The sequence below is a fragment of the Leucoraja erinacea genome, chromosome 16, assembly GCF_028641065.1.
Source record: "Leucoraja erinacea ecotype New England chromosome 16, Leri_hhj_1, whole genome shotgun sequence".
In the NCBI taxonomy this organism is placed as follows: domain Eukaryota; kingdom Metazoa; phylum Chordata; class Chondrichthyes; order Rajiformes; family Rajidae; genus Leucoraja; species Leucoraja erinaceus.
Genome location: NC_073392.1, coordinates 34,517,944 through 34,538,762, shown reverse-complemented (window position 1 = coordinate 34,538,762; position 20,819 = coordinate 34,517,944). Strand labels below are relative to the sequence as shown.

Sequence of the window (20,819 nt, the reverse complement as noted above, 5' to 3'; positions counted from 1 at the left end):
CCAGCATTTTGTGTCTATCTTCGGTGTACACCAGCAGCTGCTACAGTTCCTGTGCCACACATGTCACGACCCGTGATGGACCGCTGGCAGAAAAGCTCTATCACTTTCATTCTTGCTTGAAACATCAAACAGAGCACTGGTGCAAGTACCCAATCACCTGCAGTGATACAACTTATCAGTGTCACTTCCATTGTACAAGAAGGTACCGAAGATGGAGTCCCTGAAATGCTCAAATTCGCCCACCAGCACTTTGTAGAATTTTCAATCTCTCCCTGCAATGCAAATCCTGAAAAATCAGCCACAATGTGGTGATGCTGGTAGTCGAAGCACCAGCCAATCAAACTGTCCTTTGCCCTCATTCCGGTTCCCCAGAGTGCTGCGAGAGATGAGACATCAAGGACTTTAAAGGGGTTTTATCGCCAAAAACAGATCCACAGGACGCCATCAACTGTAACTCTGTGCTGATTTAGGGGCAAATATTTAATCAGTCCTCATTGGTAAACTGGTCACTTGCGGCCTCCCCCCCTGTCACATGTGCCTGGATTAAGACTTTTGTGTTGCCCCCACCTCTCTTCCACTCGCAGGTTGATGGGCTGTGAAAAATGCTTTGGTCGGAGGGAGACGAGGCAGCCTAAGCCCACCAGGAGGGGAGGCACAGCACCGACTAAGTCCCCCTACACATTAAACGGCGAGTGCTCAACACCTTCCGGTTTCTCGGATGCAAGAAGGCTCAGCAGCGGCTACACTTCCTGCATATGTGATTCCATACCAGATCAGCATATGTGTGATGGGACATTTACTTATTAATACTAGAACAATTTAAAGTGGGACCCGTTGGGTCCCTGTCACATGGGAGGCCTGAACCCCCAATGCAACCCGTTCCCCAAGGCAATATTCCACCACTCACCCATAGGCCCTGCAGGAGGCCTGGGCTCCCAACGCAACCCTTCCCCAAGGCAATATTCCATCACACACCCATTTCTCCAACACAACCCGTTCCCCCAGCACAATATTCCATCACTCACCCATAGCCCACAACACATGCACAGGGGATGCTCAGTGTCTATCACTTTCATTCTTGAGTGTTCAGATTGAGTGGTCAAGTACCCAATCAGCCTCCCTCATTTTGCCTTGAAAATTCTAGCTTTGTAAAAAAAGCAACAATGTGCAATTGCACTTGCTAGGGCCCAGAGCAGGGGGTTTTTGTTTTGGAACTGTAAGTGTAAATATTCAGTATGCTAGCACTCCTGAAGATGTGAAAATGCTTTAGTAAGCAAAAGTTGCTCCTGCAGGGCTACAATCAGGGAACTTATAAATACTAGAACAGTGAAAGGGGACCCGTTGGGTCCCTCATGGGAGGCCTGAACCCCCATTTATTGGGCTCCCAACGCAACCCTCAAAGTTTATTCCATCAGATATTTATTCCGAACATTTTCATTAACTTGCTAGGGCTAGCAAATCGAGAAATAAAGATTGAATTTTTCAGATACGGCAATTTTGTACTCCACGGAAAAAATCTCTACCGGAATACGTAAAAATGTTACCGTTAGTGCGCCGTTTTTTTGGAGAAGTTGTCAAGAGAGGGGGGGGGGGGGGGGCAGAGAGAGGAGGAGGGGGTACAGTTTGAGGGGTGGGGGGGGGGCAGCGTCATCACAGGGGAGGGCTGGTTTCCGAACGCAATACTCCCTCGCTGGCGGCTGCAGGCTGCCCCGAACGACCCGTCCCCTACTCGTAGCCCCCACGGGAGACAGGCTGCAGGCAGGGCCCGAGTATGTGGGGGGGGGTGACGTCACTTGCAGCGCGAGCCAGAAATAAAGCATGAATCAGATAAGGCGATTTTGGACTCCAAGGGGAAAATGTCTAGCGGAATATGTAGAAATTTTACCGTTAGCGCGTCGTTTTTTTCGAGAAGATATGATTGTACACATAAACACACACACACACACACACACACACACACACACACACACACACACACACACACACACACACACACACACACACACACACACACACACACATCCAAGATCAGAGTTTTAATAGGTATATGATGATATGGATGTTTATTTCTTTTTTCAGATATAGTACTCTTAACTTCATTATCGGGTCCATCTGCAGTAGATACCCGTTAGAATATTGCTCTCAAAATAAATACGTCAGATCTTCTATAGGCTAATTCAAAGAACTGTTACATTTAGTTTTATTGCACATTAGTAGAATGTTTTATTTGTGTGCATCATCCAATGGTAAAAATGCTGGAGAAACTCAGCGGGTCAGTCAGCATCTATGGAGCAAAGGAATTGGTGACATTTCAGGTCAAGACCCCTCTTGGGTCCATTAGTGAAACTTCAGTTTTGATGGAATGCCATATAGTTCCATTACTGAATGATAAATTGGTCATCAGCAAATATAAATAACTTGTACAAATGTTGGGACTAGACTAATGCAAGAATAGTGAAAGATGAAGAATGACTATTTGGCAAAAAACAAACTTTCAGTAGTTCAATTTTTCCATTGTCCCCAGTAGTAATGAGCAGGATTCTGCTTGTTACATTATGATTTAGTATCTTTTTCCTTTTTTTTTTAATATACAGTTCTGTTCTCCAGGAAAAGGGGATACTTTCCTATTCATAATGAAGATCTCTTGGCTCCTGAGTCGCAGGCTGTTCATCCCCCCAGTCCACTGGTTCCTCCTCTGCTCCGTCATTCTGCTGCTACTTCCGGTACCTGCTGCAACAGAACAGGATTCCTGCCAGATTTGCCGGCAGATTGCTGAAAACTTCAGAAAGGTAAGGAGAAACTTAACAGTTGCTTGGCCACAAGAGAAAATAACAACATTTTTAGGTACACAAAAATGCTGGAGAAACTCAGCGGGTGCAGCAGCATCTAAGGAGCGAAGGAAATGGGCAACGTTTCGGGCCAAAACCCTTCTTCAGACTGATGGTGGGTGGGGGGAGGCGGGGAGAGAAAGGAGGAGGAGGAATCAAACAAAACTGTGACACTGAGCTATTTAATGAGCGATGACTGAAGGTCTGGTCAAAAAGATGGATCTCAAAAAGTGCCAATGGGAAGAAAGTGAGAAGCTGAGAAAGTGAGTGAGACGATGGACAGGTTTAACAAAGATGAGAATTTTTAAAATAGTGTTTACGGTTTTGTCATTGAAGATCTAGCTTCTGGCTGATGTAGTTTTGGCACAGTCAGCTCGTTGAAGTGTCCATCGTTCCCACGTCTTTTTTTCTGTAAGTTACTCATCCTATGATTTTGAAGCATTTATGGACTCAAAATGTCAAGAGACCATGGAGCAAGTATTAAGTGACTTGTAAGTGCTTTTCTTCACTTTAAAATGGTGACAATTTAAATTAATTCACTTTAATACTTAAAGATAGAAATGCTTTTTTCTCTGGTATTTCAGAATATTTTCTCTTTCTCCTTATGTTGCTGTAGCAAAAAGAAATCTAAATGTCAGATACCTTGTATTAGCGATAATTATAGCTATTTCCAATAATAATCGTTCGCATGAGAATTTGATTTGTATTTTGGGTTGTTTCTATTAAACAAAACCTGATTGCAGTTTATATTAATAGTAATAGAGCACTTTATTAATTGATGAAATGAAAGTGAAGGAACCACATTTTTAGTTTTAACCTAACTCCACCTGTGTTTGGGTTAGCTATTTTACAAGATATTTGTCGTTCTTTCTTCAACATCATATTCAGTGGCTAGAATTGTAACGTCATCGTAATTAACAGCCAGAAATTTAGCCCCAAATGTTGCCAGGACCTGAGCTATAGGGAGAGGTTCGGCAAGTTAGGATTTAATTTGTTAGAATGCAGGAGGCTGAGGGGTTATCATGTAGAGGTATATAAGATGCCCTCCACCGAAAACGGTGTCTGAGACGGGCTGGGAAGATCATCAAAGACCCCTCACACCCCAACCATGGACTGTTTGCCCTCCTCCCATCAGGGAGGCGGTACAGGAGCCTCAGGTCACGTACCAGCAGGATGAGGAAAAGCTTCTATAACAACACAATCACACTGCTGAACTCGGAGTCCCGACGATAGACTTCTCTGGTCCCTCCGTCCCCCTTTGTTTAATCATTCTGTATTTCCTGATTATTCTGTATCTTCTCTCTTTCTATTTTTTTCTTGTTTTTTCTCTTTATGTACAACTACTACGGACTGACGCAAAACTGCATTTCGTTGTACTGATACTTGTATTTGTGCGATGACATTAAAGTTGAATTGAATTGAATTGAATTGAAAGATCTTGATGGGAATTGATAGGTTGAATGCTCAGTCTTTTATCGAGGACGGGGGAATCAAGAGCCAGAGGACATGGGTTTAAGGTGAGAAGGTAAAGATTTAATAGGAACCTGAAGTATAATTTTTTCGGTCGGTGGTGGGTACATGGAACAAGCTGCCGGATTGAATAGTTGAGGCAATACTACAACAGTACTTAAAAGACAGTTGAACAGGTACGTGGATAGAAAAGGTTTAGAGGTGTATGGGTCAAATGCAAGTAAATGGGACTAGCATAGATGGGGACATCATGGTCGGTGTGGGCAGGTTAGGCAGAAGGTCCTGTTTCTGTGCTGTACGATTTTATGTATCTTCTGAGAAGAAGTTGAAATTCCTTAAAGATCTTGCAGCAATCGGGTGTAGAGCCTTTAATGTATGGGGTCAACGTGAAAAGAAGTTGGCATTTGTGCTAACGATTTATCTTCCATGCAGTATTTGAATTTTATTTTCTTTCCCTTCAGCTGTGGTTTTCTGTTCACCAATATTGACTGGGCTCTCATCCATGTTCCATTTCCTGTGCTTCTGAACTCGATTTCTCTCTCCGCCTCACTTTCTGTCTTGCCAGTCACCATGCCCAATGGATCGTTCTACAACACTTTTGATAGTTCCAACACAATGCCATCACCAGGCATAATCTCCCCTTTCAATATCCCAAAGGGAGCATCCCCTCCAATGCCCTCTGGCTCTCTGCTCATATTCTTTGTCTTGCATCTCATATTTCCATAATTTAGTATTTTAGTTTTCTCCCTGCCTCAGGGAATTTCATGTTTTGTTGGTTGTCACCAACTATTGACGGTGATAACTTCTTTGTTATTTACTAATCTTTACCCAGTCTTTAAGCTGGAATTACTGCAAAATGACAATTAATCTCTTCTGCTCATCATGTTATCACCAGCTTTTCCTCTTACATATAGTTCTGCTATATAATAGTAACGTTCCTTAGGACCTTCACAGTATAGAAAATTGTGTTATTAACGACAATGGGAAATGGAGGATTAGGGGTTAGAGAGATCCAGTTGCACTAACAAAGTTATTTTTTCTTGCAGGATTTAAAAAATAAAGGTCTTTTTAATAGCTATGAGTTTATTTTTGTTACAGCAAGCTAAAAGTACTAATGGCTGTATGTTGTAGTGTCACAAGTATCATTCCACTAGTGTCAATACAAATAATCTCTTGTAATTTCAATAGCCACACATAGTGAAGTTAGCAGCTATGTTGTTAAGAGATAAAGGTGCCTATGGAAACTGAACTTTTAGGCTGTTTTCTTTTGCTTGCTAATTTCCAAAATGAATTTTAAGCGGTTCCCTGGTTTATAAATCAAAATTGTGCTGTAACCAATTTTGTCTATAAAGATCTCGACCTGAAAAGTCGCCATATCTTTCTCTCCAGAGATGCTGCCTGTCCCACTGAGTTACTCCAGCTTTTTGTGTCTATCTTTGTTCTATTTAATGCATATAGAGTTACTAATTCAGTAAGAGAGTTTTATTGTCATGTGTCCCAAATAGAACAATGAAATTCTTACTTGCTGCAGCACAACAGAATATGCAAACATAGTACACTGTAAACAATATGATAAACAAGAGAGAAATATATAAACACACACACACGCACGCACACATGCACACATATATACACACACACAAATACTCAAAAAACAAACAATAGTAGTGCAATAAGAATAATGGTCTATTGAAGTTCAGAGCTTATTTGAGGTTGTGGTGTTTAGCAGCCTGATAACTACAGGGACAAAACTGTTCCTGAACCTGGACGTTACAGTTTTCAGGCTCCTGTACCTTCTTCCCGATGGCAGGGATGAAATAAGTGTGTGGCTAGGATGGTGTGGGTCTCTGATGATGCTAGCTGCTTTTTTTGTGGCAGCGACTCTGATAAATCCATTCGATGGTGGGAAGGTCAGAGCCGATGATGGACTGGGCATTGTTCAGTCACGTTATATCCAATTAGCATTATGGAATCGTGCTTTATAGTGGAACTATCTGTATTCTCCATGCTCTTAACCCCTTTCTCTGCAATACAAAACTTGTTTTATTCTAACTCTAACTAGTTCTTATGAAAGATCATCAATCTGAAACATTAATTCCAATTCTCTTCCCAGAGATGCTGCCTGACCTGTCATCATTCAAGCATTTTCTTTTTAGATTTTAGATTTGCAGCAGCCTCCGTGTTTTGCTTTTGGGTACTTGGTTCTGGTAAAAATAGATGCTTATTTTGGATTCATTGTAAATTTTGAAAAACATTTGTTTATCAGGGAATGGAGAAAACTGCAAACAAGAATTTTGGTGGTGGGAACAGTGACTGGGAGGAGAAAAATTTGGCGAAGTACGAAAACAGGTAAGAGATTTAAGGATCATTTATCCATGTACTGTACGTATTGGATGCCTAACAAATTGTGGGTGATCAGTGGTAGGTTGTATTGGTTAATCATCATAGACCTATGTGGCAAATAAATAAATTACGATTGATTATGATTATGAAATGGGCACTTTGGCCATAGTTGCCTATCCACTTTCCAGCGCATGGCCTATATCCCTTGAATTTTATCCTACCCATGTACCTGTTTTAGTGTATTTTAAATGTTGTAATTGTACCTGCCTCTACCACTTCATCTGGCAGCTCATTCCATGTACCCACCACTCTGTGTAGGAAATATTCCCCTTCGACCCTTTTAAATCTTTCCCCTCTCACCTTAAACATATGTCAAGTCAAGTCACATTTATTTATATAGCACATTTAAAAAACAACTCTCGTTGGCCAAAGTGCTTTACATTTGTTATAAGAATAGCACAACAAAACAGACTACATACATATATACATATAGCCTAAGAGGACGTCAGGAAAGGCTTGGAAGTATAGATAAGTCTTTAGTCTTGACTTAAAAGAGTCGATGGAGGGGGCAGTTCTGATGGGAAAGGGGATGCTGTTCCACAGTCTAGGGGCTGCAACCGCAAAGGCACGGTCACCCCTGAGCTTATGCCTAAACCGTGGGATATTCAGCAGCCCCAAGTTGGCCGATCTGAGGGGCCTGGAGGTGGAGTGGTGGGTGAGAAGACTTTTTATGTAGGTGGGGGCAAGCCCATTGAGGGCTTTGTAGACATGGAGGAGTATCTTGAAGTTTATACGGAACCCCACAGGGAGCCAGTGGAGAGAGACCAGGATCGGGGTGATGTGGTCCCTTTTTCGGGTGCCCGTCAGGAGTCTCGCTGCGGCGTTTTGGACCAGTTGCAGGCAGGACAGGGAAGATTGGCTGATGCCAGTGTAAAGGGAGTTGCAGTAATCTAGCTAGCTTTTACCACGGCATATGCCACTTTTCTTTTTAGATTCCTCCACCCTTGTAACAAGGGCTATTCACCTTGTCCATATTGAGAACATTTCCTGTAGCACTCATCCTGTCCAAGCCTTCAGACATATGATAATCCCAGTCAATATTTGGGAAGTTAAAACCACCACTACTACAAACCAATTATTACTTCAGCTGATTTATCCTTCATGTGATGTTTGAACCAGAATTGAAGTGGTAAACTGTGTTTATTGATAATTCCTTTATCATAATAGAATATGCATCTGTGTTGCTATTACTGGTGGCTATGAAATACTTCACATGATGTTAAAATTTCACTCTGTACATGAACACAATATGCTCATTGATCTGCATCATCAACTTTATAGTTGCTGTATGACTGCTTATCTTTACTTTTCTACTTTTTATCTTTTTTTTGGCTTAATTTTGTTGCCCTGCCGTGTAGGTGCTTCCAATCTGATGCTGTATCGGTCGCTTTACTGTTACAGTAACCATTGACCAAAGTAAAGGCTGTACATGTTAGGAATCAGACAACACAAAGGAAATAAGAATGAAAATATCCTGGAAATAATAGATCTGGGAAAATGACTGGTAATAAGATTAAAGTAGGCGCAGCACGTGACACAGCGGTAGAGTTGTTGCCTTTCAGCACCAGAGACCTGGGTTCGATCCTGAATATGGGTGCTGTCTGTACGGAGTTTGTACGTTCTCCCCCTGACCTGCGTGGGTTTTCTCCGGGTGCTCCAGTTTCACTCACCCTCCGAAGACATCCAGATTTGTAGGTTAATTGACTTCGGTAAAAATAGTATAGTGTCCCTAGTGTGTTTAGGAAAGTGTTAGTGTGCGGGGATTGCTGTTCAGCGTGGACTCAGTGGGATGAAGGGCCTGTTTCCGCCCTGTATCTCTAAACTAAACTTAAAAAAAAGGTAGAACAACAGTATATGGTCCTACTTAATAAAATAATTTAGATATTTGGGCTGCATTGGCTGATGATAGTGGGTGTGTTGAGAACTGGTAGCTGTCTTCGCTGTGCAGGTTCCAGACTTCAACACCTTCACGTTGTGGAAAGCACTAATGATGGGTGCAGAGTTTAACCTGCTCTATTGTTGGCTCACCATTCAATTGAAGGGTTTAGTTTAGTTTATTGTCACCTGTACAGAGGTACAGTGAAAAGCTTTTGTTGCATGCTAACCAGCCAGCGACTGGTCTGTAGCATCCTGATCTGAGGAGCTCATTATACCTTGTATCTGGCCCTTCAGGTTTACAGCAGCCAGGGCTACCAACCATTCTTAAAAAAAGAAGTGCTTTGTTTTACTTGAACTATTACTAATATTTTTTTCCATACCTGCTTCTCAACGTCTGATCATTGGAAACATTTTGTGTGAAAAGGCCTCCTGATGTCATGAGCGTCATAAGGCCACGGGTTGCCCATGGACAGGTTGTAAAACCTGAGGTCTACTTGCCCCTTGCAGCTTAATCTCCCTTTCAGAACACCCACTCTGGTCTGGCCATGGTGTTGTTGCAGTCAGACAGGTACAGAAGGTTGGAGCAATTGGGAGACTTGACAAGAGAATGACATGATGCCCGGGCAAGACCTGTCACAGTGTTGGGCAATGCAACAAAGTTAATATAACCAATGCTTGGATTCTAATTACTGCCCTTTCTAATTGCACAGTAGAAGTAGAAATGCAAGAATTAAATAATTGCGTGCAATGGAAGGGCCATATAGAATAATTTTGGATGAATGCATTAAGTTGGGATGATAGCCTCCCTTGTTTTTTCGCATCATTAGTATGTTGACACACTGTTATTAATAATTTTGTTAATTCTCAATTTTGCATCTAGCGAGACTCGGCTGGTGGAGATTATAGAGATGCTATGTGAAAGCATGAATTTTGATTGCAATCAGATGGTAGAACGGAGTGAGGATCATATTGAACATTGGTGGTTCAAAAAGTGAGTACCTAACTCATCTTTTTGCCCTATGGAATGTAATGGAATGGTATTTATTGTCATTCAAACCCAGGTTTAAACAAAATTACATTTACTACAGTTTTTTTACATTACAAAAAAACCCAAGAGCCACACTTAACACATCCATCACACAGTGTGTCTCCAACACCTCCTCACTGTGATGGAAAGCAAAGTCTTATCTCTTCCCTTTATTCTTCACCCGCGGTCCAACTGCAGCGTCTAGGCGAACTGGGGCTCCGATGTTAAAGCCCCCGGCGGACGATGGTAAGTCCTGTGGCCATTTAGCCACGCCAGGCGATGTTAGGCCCCGGCTCCATGTCCTTTAAACCCCGCGGTTCAAGCAGACCAACCCGCTTTATCCTTATCAAAGTAAATGCTTCAAAAGCCGCCTCACGGTAACAGGATGATTTTGCTGTTGGGACCAAGTATTAGTTATCCAGATTTACTTGAATGATTAAGCAGTACACTGAATATCTCTCGCTCTGAAGGCATGTATTCATCCTGTGTGCACTGTTAAATGCTAGCCCTTTGCACACCTGTATTTTACTGACAAGATTGTGTAGCACTGTGACATTTTATAAATATCTTAGATGTGTGCCTGTTCTCTTTGTGTACGCTTAGTAGGAAGACCAAAGTTGCAGATGGGTGGAGCAGAGCAATGTATTCTATAAACTCACATTCATGAGATGGTGATCTATATTTCTACAGCTAGTCTATGTTGACATTTTGCAGGCAGGAGGAGCATCCAGATCTATTCCAGTGGCTCTGTCTGGATACCATCAAAATGTGCTGTCCTGCTGGGACCTTTGGACCTGAATGTCAATGTGAGTATAGTCATCTTATAAATAGCAAGAAATCAATACTCACACCCCAATCATCTTGCAAGTAAATATTTGTTGTGCCTTTAGTCAAATTTGTGCTCCCTGTGAGCATATGTATGGAGGATGGGGAATTAAGCGATGTTACCAGAGCCCAAATGTATAACGATTCTTTCTTTGGTTCCTTGTTTTATCTAAGTGAGATTTGATGGGTTTTCCCAAATATGACACAAAGCGCTGGACTAACTCGGCGAGTCAGCCACCATCTCTGAGAGCACAGATAGGTGATGTTTTCGGTTGGGACTCTTCCTCACCCGAAGAAGGGTCCCAAACCGAAATGTTGCATATGCATGTTCTCTAGAGATGCTGCCTGGATTGCTAAGTTCCTCCAGCACTTTGTGTTGTTCTTTTGTAACCCAGCTTCTGCAGTTCATGGTTTAAAATCTTTGGCACTACACTCTTACTGTAAATCCAAGCCCCTGTTTAACTTATGTTTTATGCTAGAGCTTAATCCTGGTCTTCCCCGAGGGCTGAGGCATGAGAGCTGCACTAAAGGGCACAACATTAGGGTAGTTCTTGGCCTCTGGTAAATGGCTCTTGAGATGGGAAATCTGACAAGAAATTTGGGCCATTTCATTTTATAGTTCAAAAAGCAGTGTGTTTTGCATGGTATTTGTGCTAACACTTGGAAAGGTAAATATATATTTTTTAATTGCAGTAGCCAATTTCTTTCGGTTAAAGTTGGAGAAAAACATAAGAGTTTTGTAAGGACATTCCATTAATTCTGTGGGAAGCGTGGGGAATTTCGAACCCTTCAACCTTTCGGTATAAGTTGTGGTACTGATCAAAAGCCGAGTAGCAATTTATCTTAACAGAGGTTTTATACTTTGGTCTTCCCCATGGCCTCTCAGTACTGATGAAAGTCGAGTTATTTTTGCATAATTGGTTGCAGTGTCTTTTTTGGCTTGCTGAAAGTGCCTTGTGTGCAAAATTAAAAAAAAATCTAATTTAGATTGAATGCTTCACCTTCCTTCTAGAAATGGGTATGTGGATATTAGAACACATTTAGGTTGTCATTCAGAAGTTGCTTATGAAAGAGCAAAGCATGTATTGAGTTTTTTAGCCTCCTATAAGAACAAAAAATGGTAAAATTATTTTTGTAGAAAATGCGGTTACATTGTTTATTTACTGTATAGCCATGGGTCCCGATGGTGTCAGCCCTAAGGTATTCAAGGCGTGTGCCAGCCAGTTGTGCGGAGTACTCCAGCATATCTTCCTGTGATGTGGAAGACAGCCTGCCTGGTTCCTGCTCCTCCAATTCCTACAGACTGGTGGCACTGATCTCACACATCATGAAGTCCCTGGAGAGGCTGGTGCTCACTCACCTGCGAACTCTACTCTACCTGGACCCCCTGCAGTTCGCTTACCAATCAAAGGTGGGGGTGGAGAATGCAGTCATCCATTGCTCCTATGCTCACCTGGATAAGCCAGGAAGCACTGAGAGTCATGTATTTTTTTACTTCTCCAGTGCATACAATACCATCCGGCCTGCACTGCGAGGGAGCAAACCGACGAAGATGCGGGTGGATGCTCCATTGGTGTCCTAGATCACCAACTACCTGACTGGACGACTACAGTATATCAGGCTACAGAATTATGTCTCGTACATGGTAGTGATCAACACAGGGGACCGTCCTCTCTCTTCCTGTTCACCATCTACACCTCAGATTTCATATGCAACTCTGACTCCTGCCACCTGCAGAAGTTTTCGGATGACTCTGCAATTGTGGGCTGCATCAGTGAGGGGAGGGAAGCTGAATACAGAGGTGTAGTCAATGACTCTGTTGAGTCGTGTGGATTGAATCATCTCCAACTCAACACCGACAAGACAAAGCAGTTAGTGATAGACTTCAGGAAGAGAGGAACACCCCTGCCCCATGTCTCCATCAAGGGTGTGGATGTGCAGTTTACCAAGGAGACTGGATAGACTTGGTTTATACTCTCTAGAATTTAGGAGATTGAGAGGGGATCTTATAGAAACTTACAAAATTCTTAAGGGGTTGGACAGGCTAGATGCAGGAAGATTGTTCCCGATGTTGGGGAAGTCCAGGACAAGGGGTCACAGCTTAAGGATAAGGGGGAAATCCTTTAAAACCGAGATGAGAAGAACTTTTTTTCACACAGAGAGTGGTGAATCTCTGGAACTCTCTGCCGCAGAGGGTAGTCGAGGCCAGTTCATTGGCTATATTTAAGAGGGAGTTAGATGTGGCCCTTGTGGCTAAGGGGATCAGAGGGTATGGAGAGAAGGCAGGTACGGGATACTGAGTTGGATGATCAGCCATGATCATATTGAATGGCGGTGCAGGCTCGAAGGGCCGAATGGCCTACTCCTGCACCTAATTTCTATGTTTCTATGAGACAAGTACCTTGGTGTTTACCTGGACAGTAAACTGGACTGGTTCAGGAATGCTGAGGCACTGTATAAGAAGGGACAGAGGCATCTGTACTCTTTGAGGAGGCTCCACTCTTTCAACGTCTGCAGCAAGATGCTGCAGATGTTCTATCAATTGGTTGTGGCCAGTGCCAGCTTCTATGCTGTCGTGTGCTGGGGTAGCAGGGCGAAGGTCGCGGACGGCAACAGAATCAACAAGCTCATCAGGAAGGCTGGCCCCATCCTGGGAGGAGAGTTGGATTCATTGGAGTTGGTCTTGGAGGGGCGGATGCTCCTGAAACTGCAGAGCATCTTGGATAATACAGCTCACCCCCTCCTTGGCACACTGGTCAACTTGAGGAGCACCTTCAGCAACAGACTGGTTCCACCAAGATGCAGCACAGAACACCATAGGAGATCCTTTTTCCCCTGTGGCTATCAAACTGTACAACTTCTCCCCCTTCTATCATGGGGTAGACTGACTTCCCTCCCAGCCCCCCCACTGTACTCCCCAATCCCGGACTTCCCACTCATCCATTTAATTTCTTGTGTTTTATGACTGTTGACAGACCAATTTCCCTCCTGGGATAAATAAGGTTATATCGTATCGTAATGTTGTATTACAGTAAATGCAAAAACAATTATGGCCGTTTTGACTGGTTTCAGATACGTAGCACTGGAGCCTGAAGACAGCTTAAACTGTTATGTATTTCTGAATAAAACTTGGCATTTAATAAAAATATTTTCTGCTTTAAAAGTAATTATGTGAAATACTTTAAATTTTCATTCTTTTGCCCTTCTGCTCTCAAGGGCTAACGTAAAAGGGGAGTCTGATGTCATTGTTATCATTCATGACATTGGCCTGGGCCAGAGAAATATGCATAACTTGCTTCTCCCGATCTCCCCTGTCAGTGTCTAACCATATGACCACCGATATCTGCACTCTGAGTTTACATAACTCATTATTGGAGGTTATCCTTTCAACTGCCGATGCCTTAAATGCCAGCTAAGCTACTCAAGATCTGGATCCTCTGAACATTTCTCGATCCAGCGTGTGTTAAACATTTGCCAATAACTCTTTTCCTTTCATTTACATAGTATATTTCAAGAGAGCTAGATTTAGCTCTTGGGGCTAAAAGGAATCAAGGGATAGGAGGGAAAAAGCAGCAACGAGGTACTGATTTTAGATGATCAGCTATAATCATATTGAATGGCTCGAAGGGCCGAATGGCCTACTCCTGCATCTATTTTTCTATGTTTCTATATTAACAACATTATCATGGAATGCTCCTGTGCGTGATCTTGGAATGTACAACAATGTTAAATGTTATGTGTGAATGGAAGTTGCAGGTAATATAGCAATGTTTAAGAAACATTTAGACAGGTACATGGATAGGGTAGGTTTAGAAGGATATGGGTCAAATGCAGGCAGGTGGGACATGTTGGTCGGTGTGGGCAAGTTGGGCCGATGGGCCTGTATCCACACTGTATGACTCTTAGGTTGTTATCAAGTATATTTCCATCCTATTGACTCAATAATTGACATAGGTTTTTCATTTCTCATTTTACAGCATGTATAGGTGGATCAACAAAGCCATGCAGCGGATATGGTAAATGTGATGGTGATGGAACACGGTTTGGGACTGGGCTATGTAATTGTAGTCACGGCTATGCAGGTTCGATCTGCATGGAGTGTGCTGATGGATACTTTGAAGAGCTAAGGAATGATACTCATTTGATATGTCAAGGTATGTGATGCACATCTTTAATTCCATGGGCTTGAAGACATAAGGAAATTAAAAATAACTGTTTAGACTATGAACATTGGTGACAGCAGATGAATAGCTTGCAGGAGTGTATTTTTCCAGTGGTATCATGTTCCTTCCATTTTGTATTCTGTCAGTGATTCAGACTGGAATTTGGTTTCAACAGCACTGCAGGCCTTGGATACCCGTGATCTATCTTTTTGGTATCAGATCCTCTACAATCCCTCTACAGAAGGACATACAAATGGCAGGTGTTGCTAGTAGAAATATGATCCACACATATCCTTCTCTATTTACATGCTATTTCACAGGAGAACGTCAGAGACTGTAATTACTCTTTTGAGTTCATCTGTCATTATGCCTCATTTGTAACCTGGATCACTTAATGGAATGGGATGGGTTTAGACCAGATTCCTGTTTTGTACTCTGCCTGTTTTTATCTTCCAATTTCTGTGATGTAGAATCTTGAATTTGTTGCAAGAGAAAGGAGGTCATTTAACACATCGTGTATCAACTGGCTCTCTGTCAAACTATCCAATCGATTCCATCCCTGCTTTTTCCCTCTGGCCTTGCAGATTTTCTAAACATTCCTTCCAATTTTTATCCAATTCTTGATTGAGAACCATGGTTGAATCCGTGTCCACTTCATCTTGGGCAATGCTTTCAAGAACATAACAATTCACACACGCTGGTGTTGGCGAAGGTCTGGAAGAGGTTGACGAGAATGATCCTAGGATTGATAGGGTTAACATGTGATGAGCGTTTCACGGTACTGGGCCTGTGCTCGCTGGAGTTTGAGAAGGATGAGCGAGGGACCTCATTGAAACTTGCCGAATAGTAAAAGGCGTGGATAGAGTGGATGTGGAGAGGATGTTTCCACTGGTGGGCGAGTCTAGGAGCAGAGGCCATAGCCTTAAAATACGAGGTTGTCCCTTAAAAAAGGAGATGGGAAATTTCATTAGTGAGAGGGTGGTGAATCTGGAATTTTTTGCCAGAGAAGGTTGTGGAGGCCAAGTCGGATATTTTTAAGGAAGAAATTGACTTGATCAGTACAGATGTCAGGGATTATGGGGAGAAGGCAGGAAAATGGGACTGAGAGGGAAAGATAGATCAGCCATGATTGAATGGCAGAGTAGACTTGATGGGCCGAACGGCCTCATTCTTCTCCTAGAACTTATCAACTTAATAAACTTTTAGCATTAGGTTTTCTTAAATTAAGTCTTTCTGGCACCATGCCTGGATCTTCTGGCAAACACTTTGAACCTGGATTCTCTGGACAGTGACCTCTTCTGCTTTCCTTTATCTATCTAATTTGTTTTTATTTAAATCTCAATTCAAGAGTACCATTTGCATTGCAAATGCTGGGAACTGGCAGTCTCGATGAGAGGTTCCGATCCAAAATATCGACTGTCCATTTCCCTGCATGGATGGTGCCAGATCCACCGAGTTCCTCCAGCAGATTTTGTTTTCTTTTGGGTTGTTGATATATTGGTTTAGTTTTTATTAGTAAGTAAGTATGTAAGTTTTATTTATATAGCACGTTTTACGTCAATTCGCATTGACGCCAAAGTGCTCTACGTAAATTAAATAATAAGTTTCCATACAAACCATAGAAAAAGGTTAAAAAAAAATAAAGAAAATGGACACAACACATTATAGAGTTCAACACACCATTAAGTAAGTTGCACCCAGTGCAAAATCGTACTTAACAAAGGTGATAATCACAATCGGATCTCTTCTTCCTGCTGTGCCCTGTTGACCTCTGATTCTCTCTCTCCCCTAATCTTTACATAAAACACTTTTCCCCTTTGATCATGCTGGCCAACACCAGTCTGAGTCCTTTCAAAAATACATTTAATATCATGACTTGTCCTGTCTTTTGCAGGTATCCATTCCTTGTCATTTTTAACTTTATCACAGATTAAGCTAGTCCTTGAGTGGTTCCCTTGTGCTAATGCCCTGGAATTATTTCACAAATGTTACCTGCTTGAGCAATTTGGCCCTTTGGCTATTTCATCCGCTCCTTTTGTTCTCACTTGTTTATTGGTGTTCTGCACTTACTTGTTTGAAGCACAGTCCTTCATTAGAACTTCCGTGGTAGATTTATTGTGCTTGTTCTGTCCTGTGCTATCTGTCTGCTTCCAACTTAACATCACTATCCCGTGGTCTAAATTACTGCCCTGCTTTCAATCCTCCAAGTTTTAAGCATTCTGGTTCAACTTTTTATTATACAGTTTAGCATTACTTTTCACTTAACTGTCTATCAAGCTTTTCAACCTAGCATCACATTAATATATGTTGTAGTCGCTTCAGCGATCTTTGCAACACTGTTCGTGGCAGCAATCATTAAAATGCTAAGGTACATTGGAACACCTATTCAATGTTTCACTGTTTGATCAAGCCATCTCCAAATAATGGTTTAACCATTATTTTATAACGCATCAGCATAATGGCCTTGGATAGGTACTCGATGTCCTCGGATCTAATATGCCTTACTAACCTTGAACATTTAAGACAGAATCTGATTTGATTTTGAGGATAATGCAAACAACTAACTCAAGACAAAGTTTGTGCTCAATACTGCTCTTGTTATCCAAACATAACTTATTGAGAGAAAATTATACAGCCTAGGAAAAACAATTATTCCAGTTCTTCAAAGAAAGTGTGGGGGTGCCTTGTGGTTGCGGCTCACCTGCAGTCCGCCTGTCTTTTTTTTCTATTTTTTCGTCTTGTTAGAGTATGTTTTCGGTTTATTTTTAGTTGTGTATTTGTAGGGGAGGGGGTGGGGGAAACTTTTAACTTTTTAATCTGATCCGTGAACGGAGACGCGACCTTTTCCTTGTCGTGTCTCCGTTTTGCTGGGGTCTAACATCGTGGAGATGGCGGCCTCTGACCGGAATCGACCTGAGGGCTCCAGTCGCAGAGCCTGCGGACTCACCTACTACTCACCTACCATCAAGGAGCTGGCTGACTCGGAGGCTGAGGTGGTGCGGTGGCGGCGACCCGACTTCGGAGGCCTCGGCCGCAGGCCCTGTGGGCGATAAAATCGGGAGCTCGCAGATCCCTGGTGGAGAGCAACGGCAACTTCGCCCGCCCCAAATCGCGGGGTTTGAATCGGCCCGTCGCAGGGCCTTACATCGCCTGGTGCGGCTTAATCGGCTGCGGGACTTACCAACGCCCGCCGGGGGCTTTAACATCAAGATCGTCTCGACACGGGAGAAGAATAAAGAACAGGGAAGAGATAGGACTTTTGCCATCCATCACAGTGAGGAGGTGTTTGGAGATTCACTGTGATGGATGTTTGTGTGAAAATGTGCTAATTGTGTGTTACGTTTATTTTATTGTTATGACTGCAGGGAACAAAATTTTGTTCAAACCTCCGTCTGTTTGAATGACAATAAAGGCAATTTGTATTTGTATTTGTATTTGTAGATTGCCATCAACATGGTATAGGGATTTTATGCGATGTCATTCTGAGCTATTGTACAGAATTTTGCATTTGTCACTGTGCAAAAATGAATTTGTTTCAGTGGACCCAGATGGGAGATCTTTATGCTTTACAAACCCATGAGTACTTGATTTTAAGGAGAGATAAGAGTCCCATTTATGAATTCTGGAAATAAGGTAGTTGCTTGAGTGCAGAATATCACTTTGTTTGTTGGTAATGACTCCTTGAGTAGCAAACATGAAGTGTGATATTGCATCCATTGCAGCTTTAAAAGTGCTATTCTCCAGATTGCATAAGACAGATATTGTGCTGAATTCCGTTTTTTTCTGTTAAATTAATGCTTGGCATTTTAATGTTTCAATGAGGTGTGGTTATAAGTCAACCAATAACTTCTTCTATTGTTTGCTGTATTCCAGAATGTTACAAATCCTGCAAGAAGTGCACGGGTCCTGAAGACTATAAATGCCTCGACTGCAAAGTCGGTTGGTTCTTTCATGAAGACAAGTGTATAGGTAATCACTTATCCTTGTAATTCTTGTACCTGTGGAGGGATATAGCTCGTATACTGGCATTATATGTTATGTGCCACATAAGCTGTAAAAACAAAATATGCAATATAATTGCTGAAGGATTACAGCATTGAAAATTAGACACATGTACTTTTAAAACATTTAAATCATTGGTTAAATCAATAAAGAGGAAACTGCCTTTCACCTTCTTTCTTGCTTTGCCCATTGACGATAATGATTACAGTGGCAAAGCACAGGTATCTCAAAATTGACAGTCAGCTGAGTGGAAGACATTGTGCCCAGTTTAATTTGTGAGCTCTGGGCTTCCGCCTAGTTAAGCGATTTAAAAATCAGTGCTTACAAACAGATCCACTGGGTTTTTTTTTGTCAAAGGTCTTTGATAATAATTTCTAATGCTTTTGAATGAAAGGTAAATGTTGGCCAAGATATGAAGGATAAGTTCCATGGTCTCCTTCAGAATAGTTTGTGGAATATTTATGGCCCTCCCGTGACAGGGAAGATGGAATCTTAATTTAACAATCCAAAACAGTGATTTTCATACCACAAAAATGCCAGGTCGTGATTATCTAAAACAAGAGAGCCTTCAACCCTTGTTATTTAACAGCATTCACACTGACGAGTCAATGTGCTGGCGATCACCATTGACCGCTTGCTCATCAGGACCTAATGCAGAGTCACCACGGGTACAAGAGCAACTAACCGGTGGCTGGATATTCTTGAGCAAGTGACTGACCACTTGCCTTCTCAAAACAGGAAAGTTTTCAGAAGTCAACAGGCTAACATCCTATTCTACTTTATTCTGCATCAATATACCTCCAATAGTGAAGACAACATCTCAACAACATTTGTGACTACAGTTTATTTGAATGGCATCCATCTCATGAACCTTAATTCACTCCATCCATCACTGGCATACAATGGCTACAGTGTGTAGCATTGAGAAAACACATTGGGGTTATTTGCCTATACTATTCTTGGCATAAAAGAATGAAAATGACCGGCAAAAGAACACGTTTTTCTTTGAGCAGCTGCAGCAAGTGACACGGATCTGGAGGGAACTGCCAAAGATAGTAATGGAGGAGTCAAATATGGTGGTTGAAAGGGAACTGGATAAGCATCCAAATGGAAAAGACTCGCGGGATTTTGGGAAGTGAGCAGGTAGCAATGGATGGAAGGGTCCCGTATAAAGCTTATACATATACACCATAACTTGCAACTCACTCAAGTTGCACACTATCCTGACTTGGAAGTATATTGTTGTTCCTTCATTGCTATTGGATCAGCTCAACAGCATTTGGAGTAGCTTTTTCTGAAGAATTGCCACAATTCAAGAAAATAGGTCTCCATCACTTCTAGTGGACTACAGATGCTGTCCTTGCCAGCAACACACGTCTGGAAAAATAAATTTAAGATTAGAGTTCAACACCATCTAGTTGTCGGATAGCAAGAGGCCATTCTGTCTGCCATGTCTATACCTGCTCAGGTACTGCCGATGCTGGTGTACGCAGGGATCAGGCAGCATTTCTGGAGAACTTGGACAGGTGATGTTTCAGGTCAAGACGCTTCCAGCAAGTGCTACACACTGCTCTATTGCCAAAATCCTGGGAGTCATTTGATTTAAATGCTTATTCAGTTCCCTCTCGAGCACCCTATTTGAATCCTTCTCTACTACTATCCCCGGCAGTTCTCTCCAGATCTTCCTCGGTTTCTGTAGCTATTCAAAGAAAAACTTGTGTTTTGTTCACTTGCCAGTCATTTTCATTCTTGGTTCTCTGCCGATGGGAATGTTTTCACTTCGTGACCATGCCCTTAATTCGAAATACGGCCTTGCAGCCTCCTGGGTTCAAGGAGAACAAATCAAGCTTATCCTAATTAAATTCCTTCATCGGAGAAATTATTTTAGTCATGCACTTTCTTTTTGAGCACTTCATCTATTTCCTAAATTGCAAAGCCCAGAACTAAACCGAATATTCCAACTGCGGTTGAATCAGTGTTTTATCATTTTTTTTTATCATGGCTACATTGCTCTTGTACTCGAGATATGTATTAATAAATCCCAGGTCATTGTATCCTCTTAAATACTTTCTCAGCCTACCCTGTCACATTCAATGAATCACGTATATTAACTCCCAATCTGGCCTTTCTTGTACCCTTTTAGAATTGTTGCAATGAGTATAGCTTTTCTAAATCTTCCTTCTAAAGGTGACATTTTACATTTCTCAGTATTACATTTCTTCT

General features: G+C 42.0%; 1 protein-coding gene across 2 annotated transcripts in view; it reads left to right on the top strand.

Annotated features, from left to right (window-relative positions):
* LOC129704789 (protein disulfide isomerase Creld1-like) overlaps positions 1–20,819 on the top strand; it is a 31,589-nt gene that overhangs the window by 2,797 nt on the left and 7,973 nt on the right. Inside the window, exons 2-7 of one of the 2 annotated variants that reach the window (XM_055648135.1) lie at positions 2,595–2,789; positions 6,565–6,647; positions 9,460–9,570; positions 10,321–10,412; positions 14,409–14,585; positions 18,468–18,563. In XM_055648135.1, the coding sequence (XP_055504110.1) occupies positions 2,634–2,789; positions 6,565–6,647; positions 9,460–9,570; positions 10,321–10,412; positions 14,409–14,585; positions 18,468–18,563 (715 nt within the window). In that variant the 5' untranslated portion in view covers positions 2,595–2,633. The remainder of the gene's footprint in view (positions 1–2,594; positions 2,790–6,564; positions 6,648–9,459; positions 9,571–10,320; positions 10,413–14,408; positions 14,586–18,467; positions 18,564–20,819) is intronic. The other variant, XM_055648136.1, reaches the window with a different exon arrangement.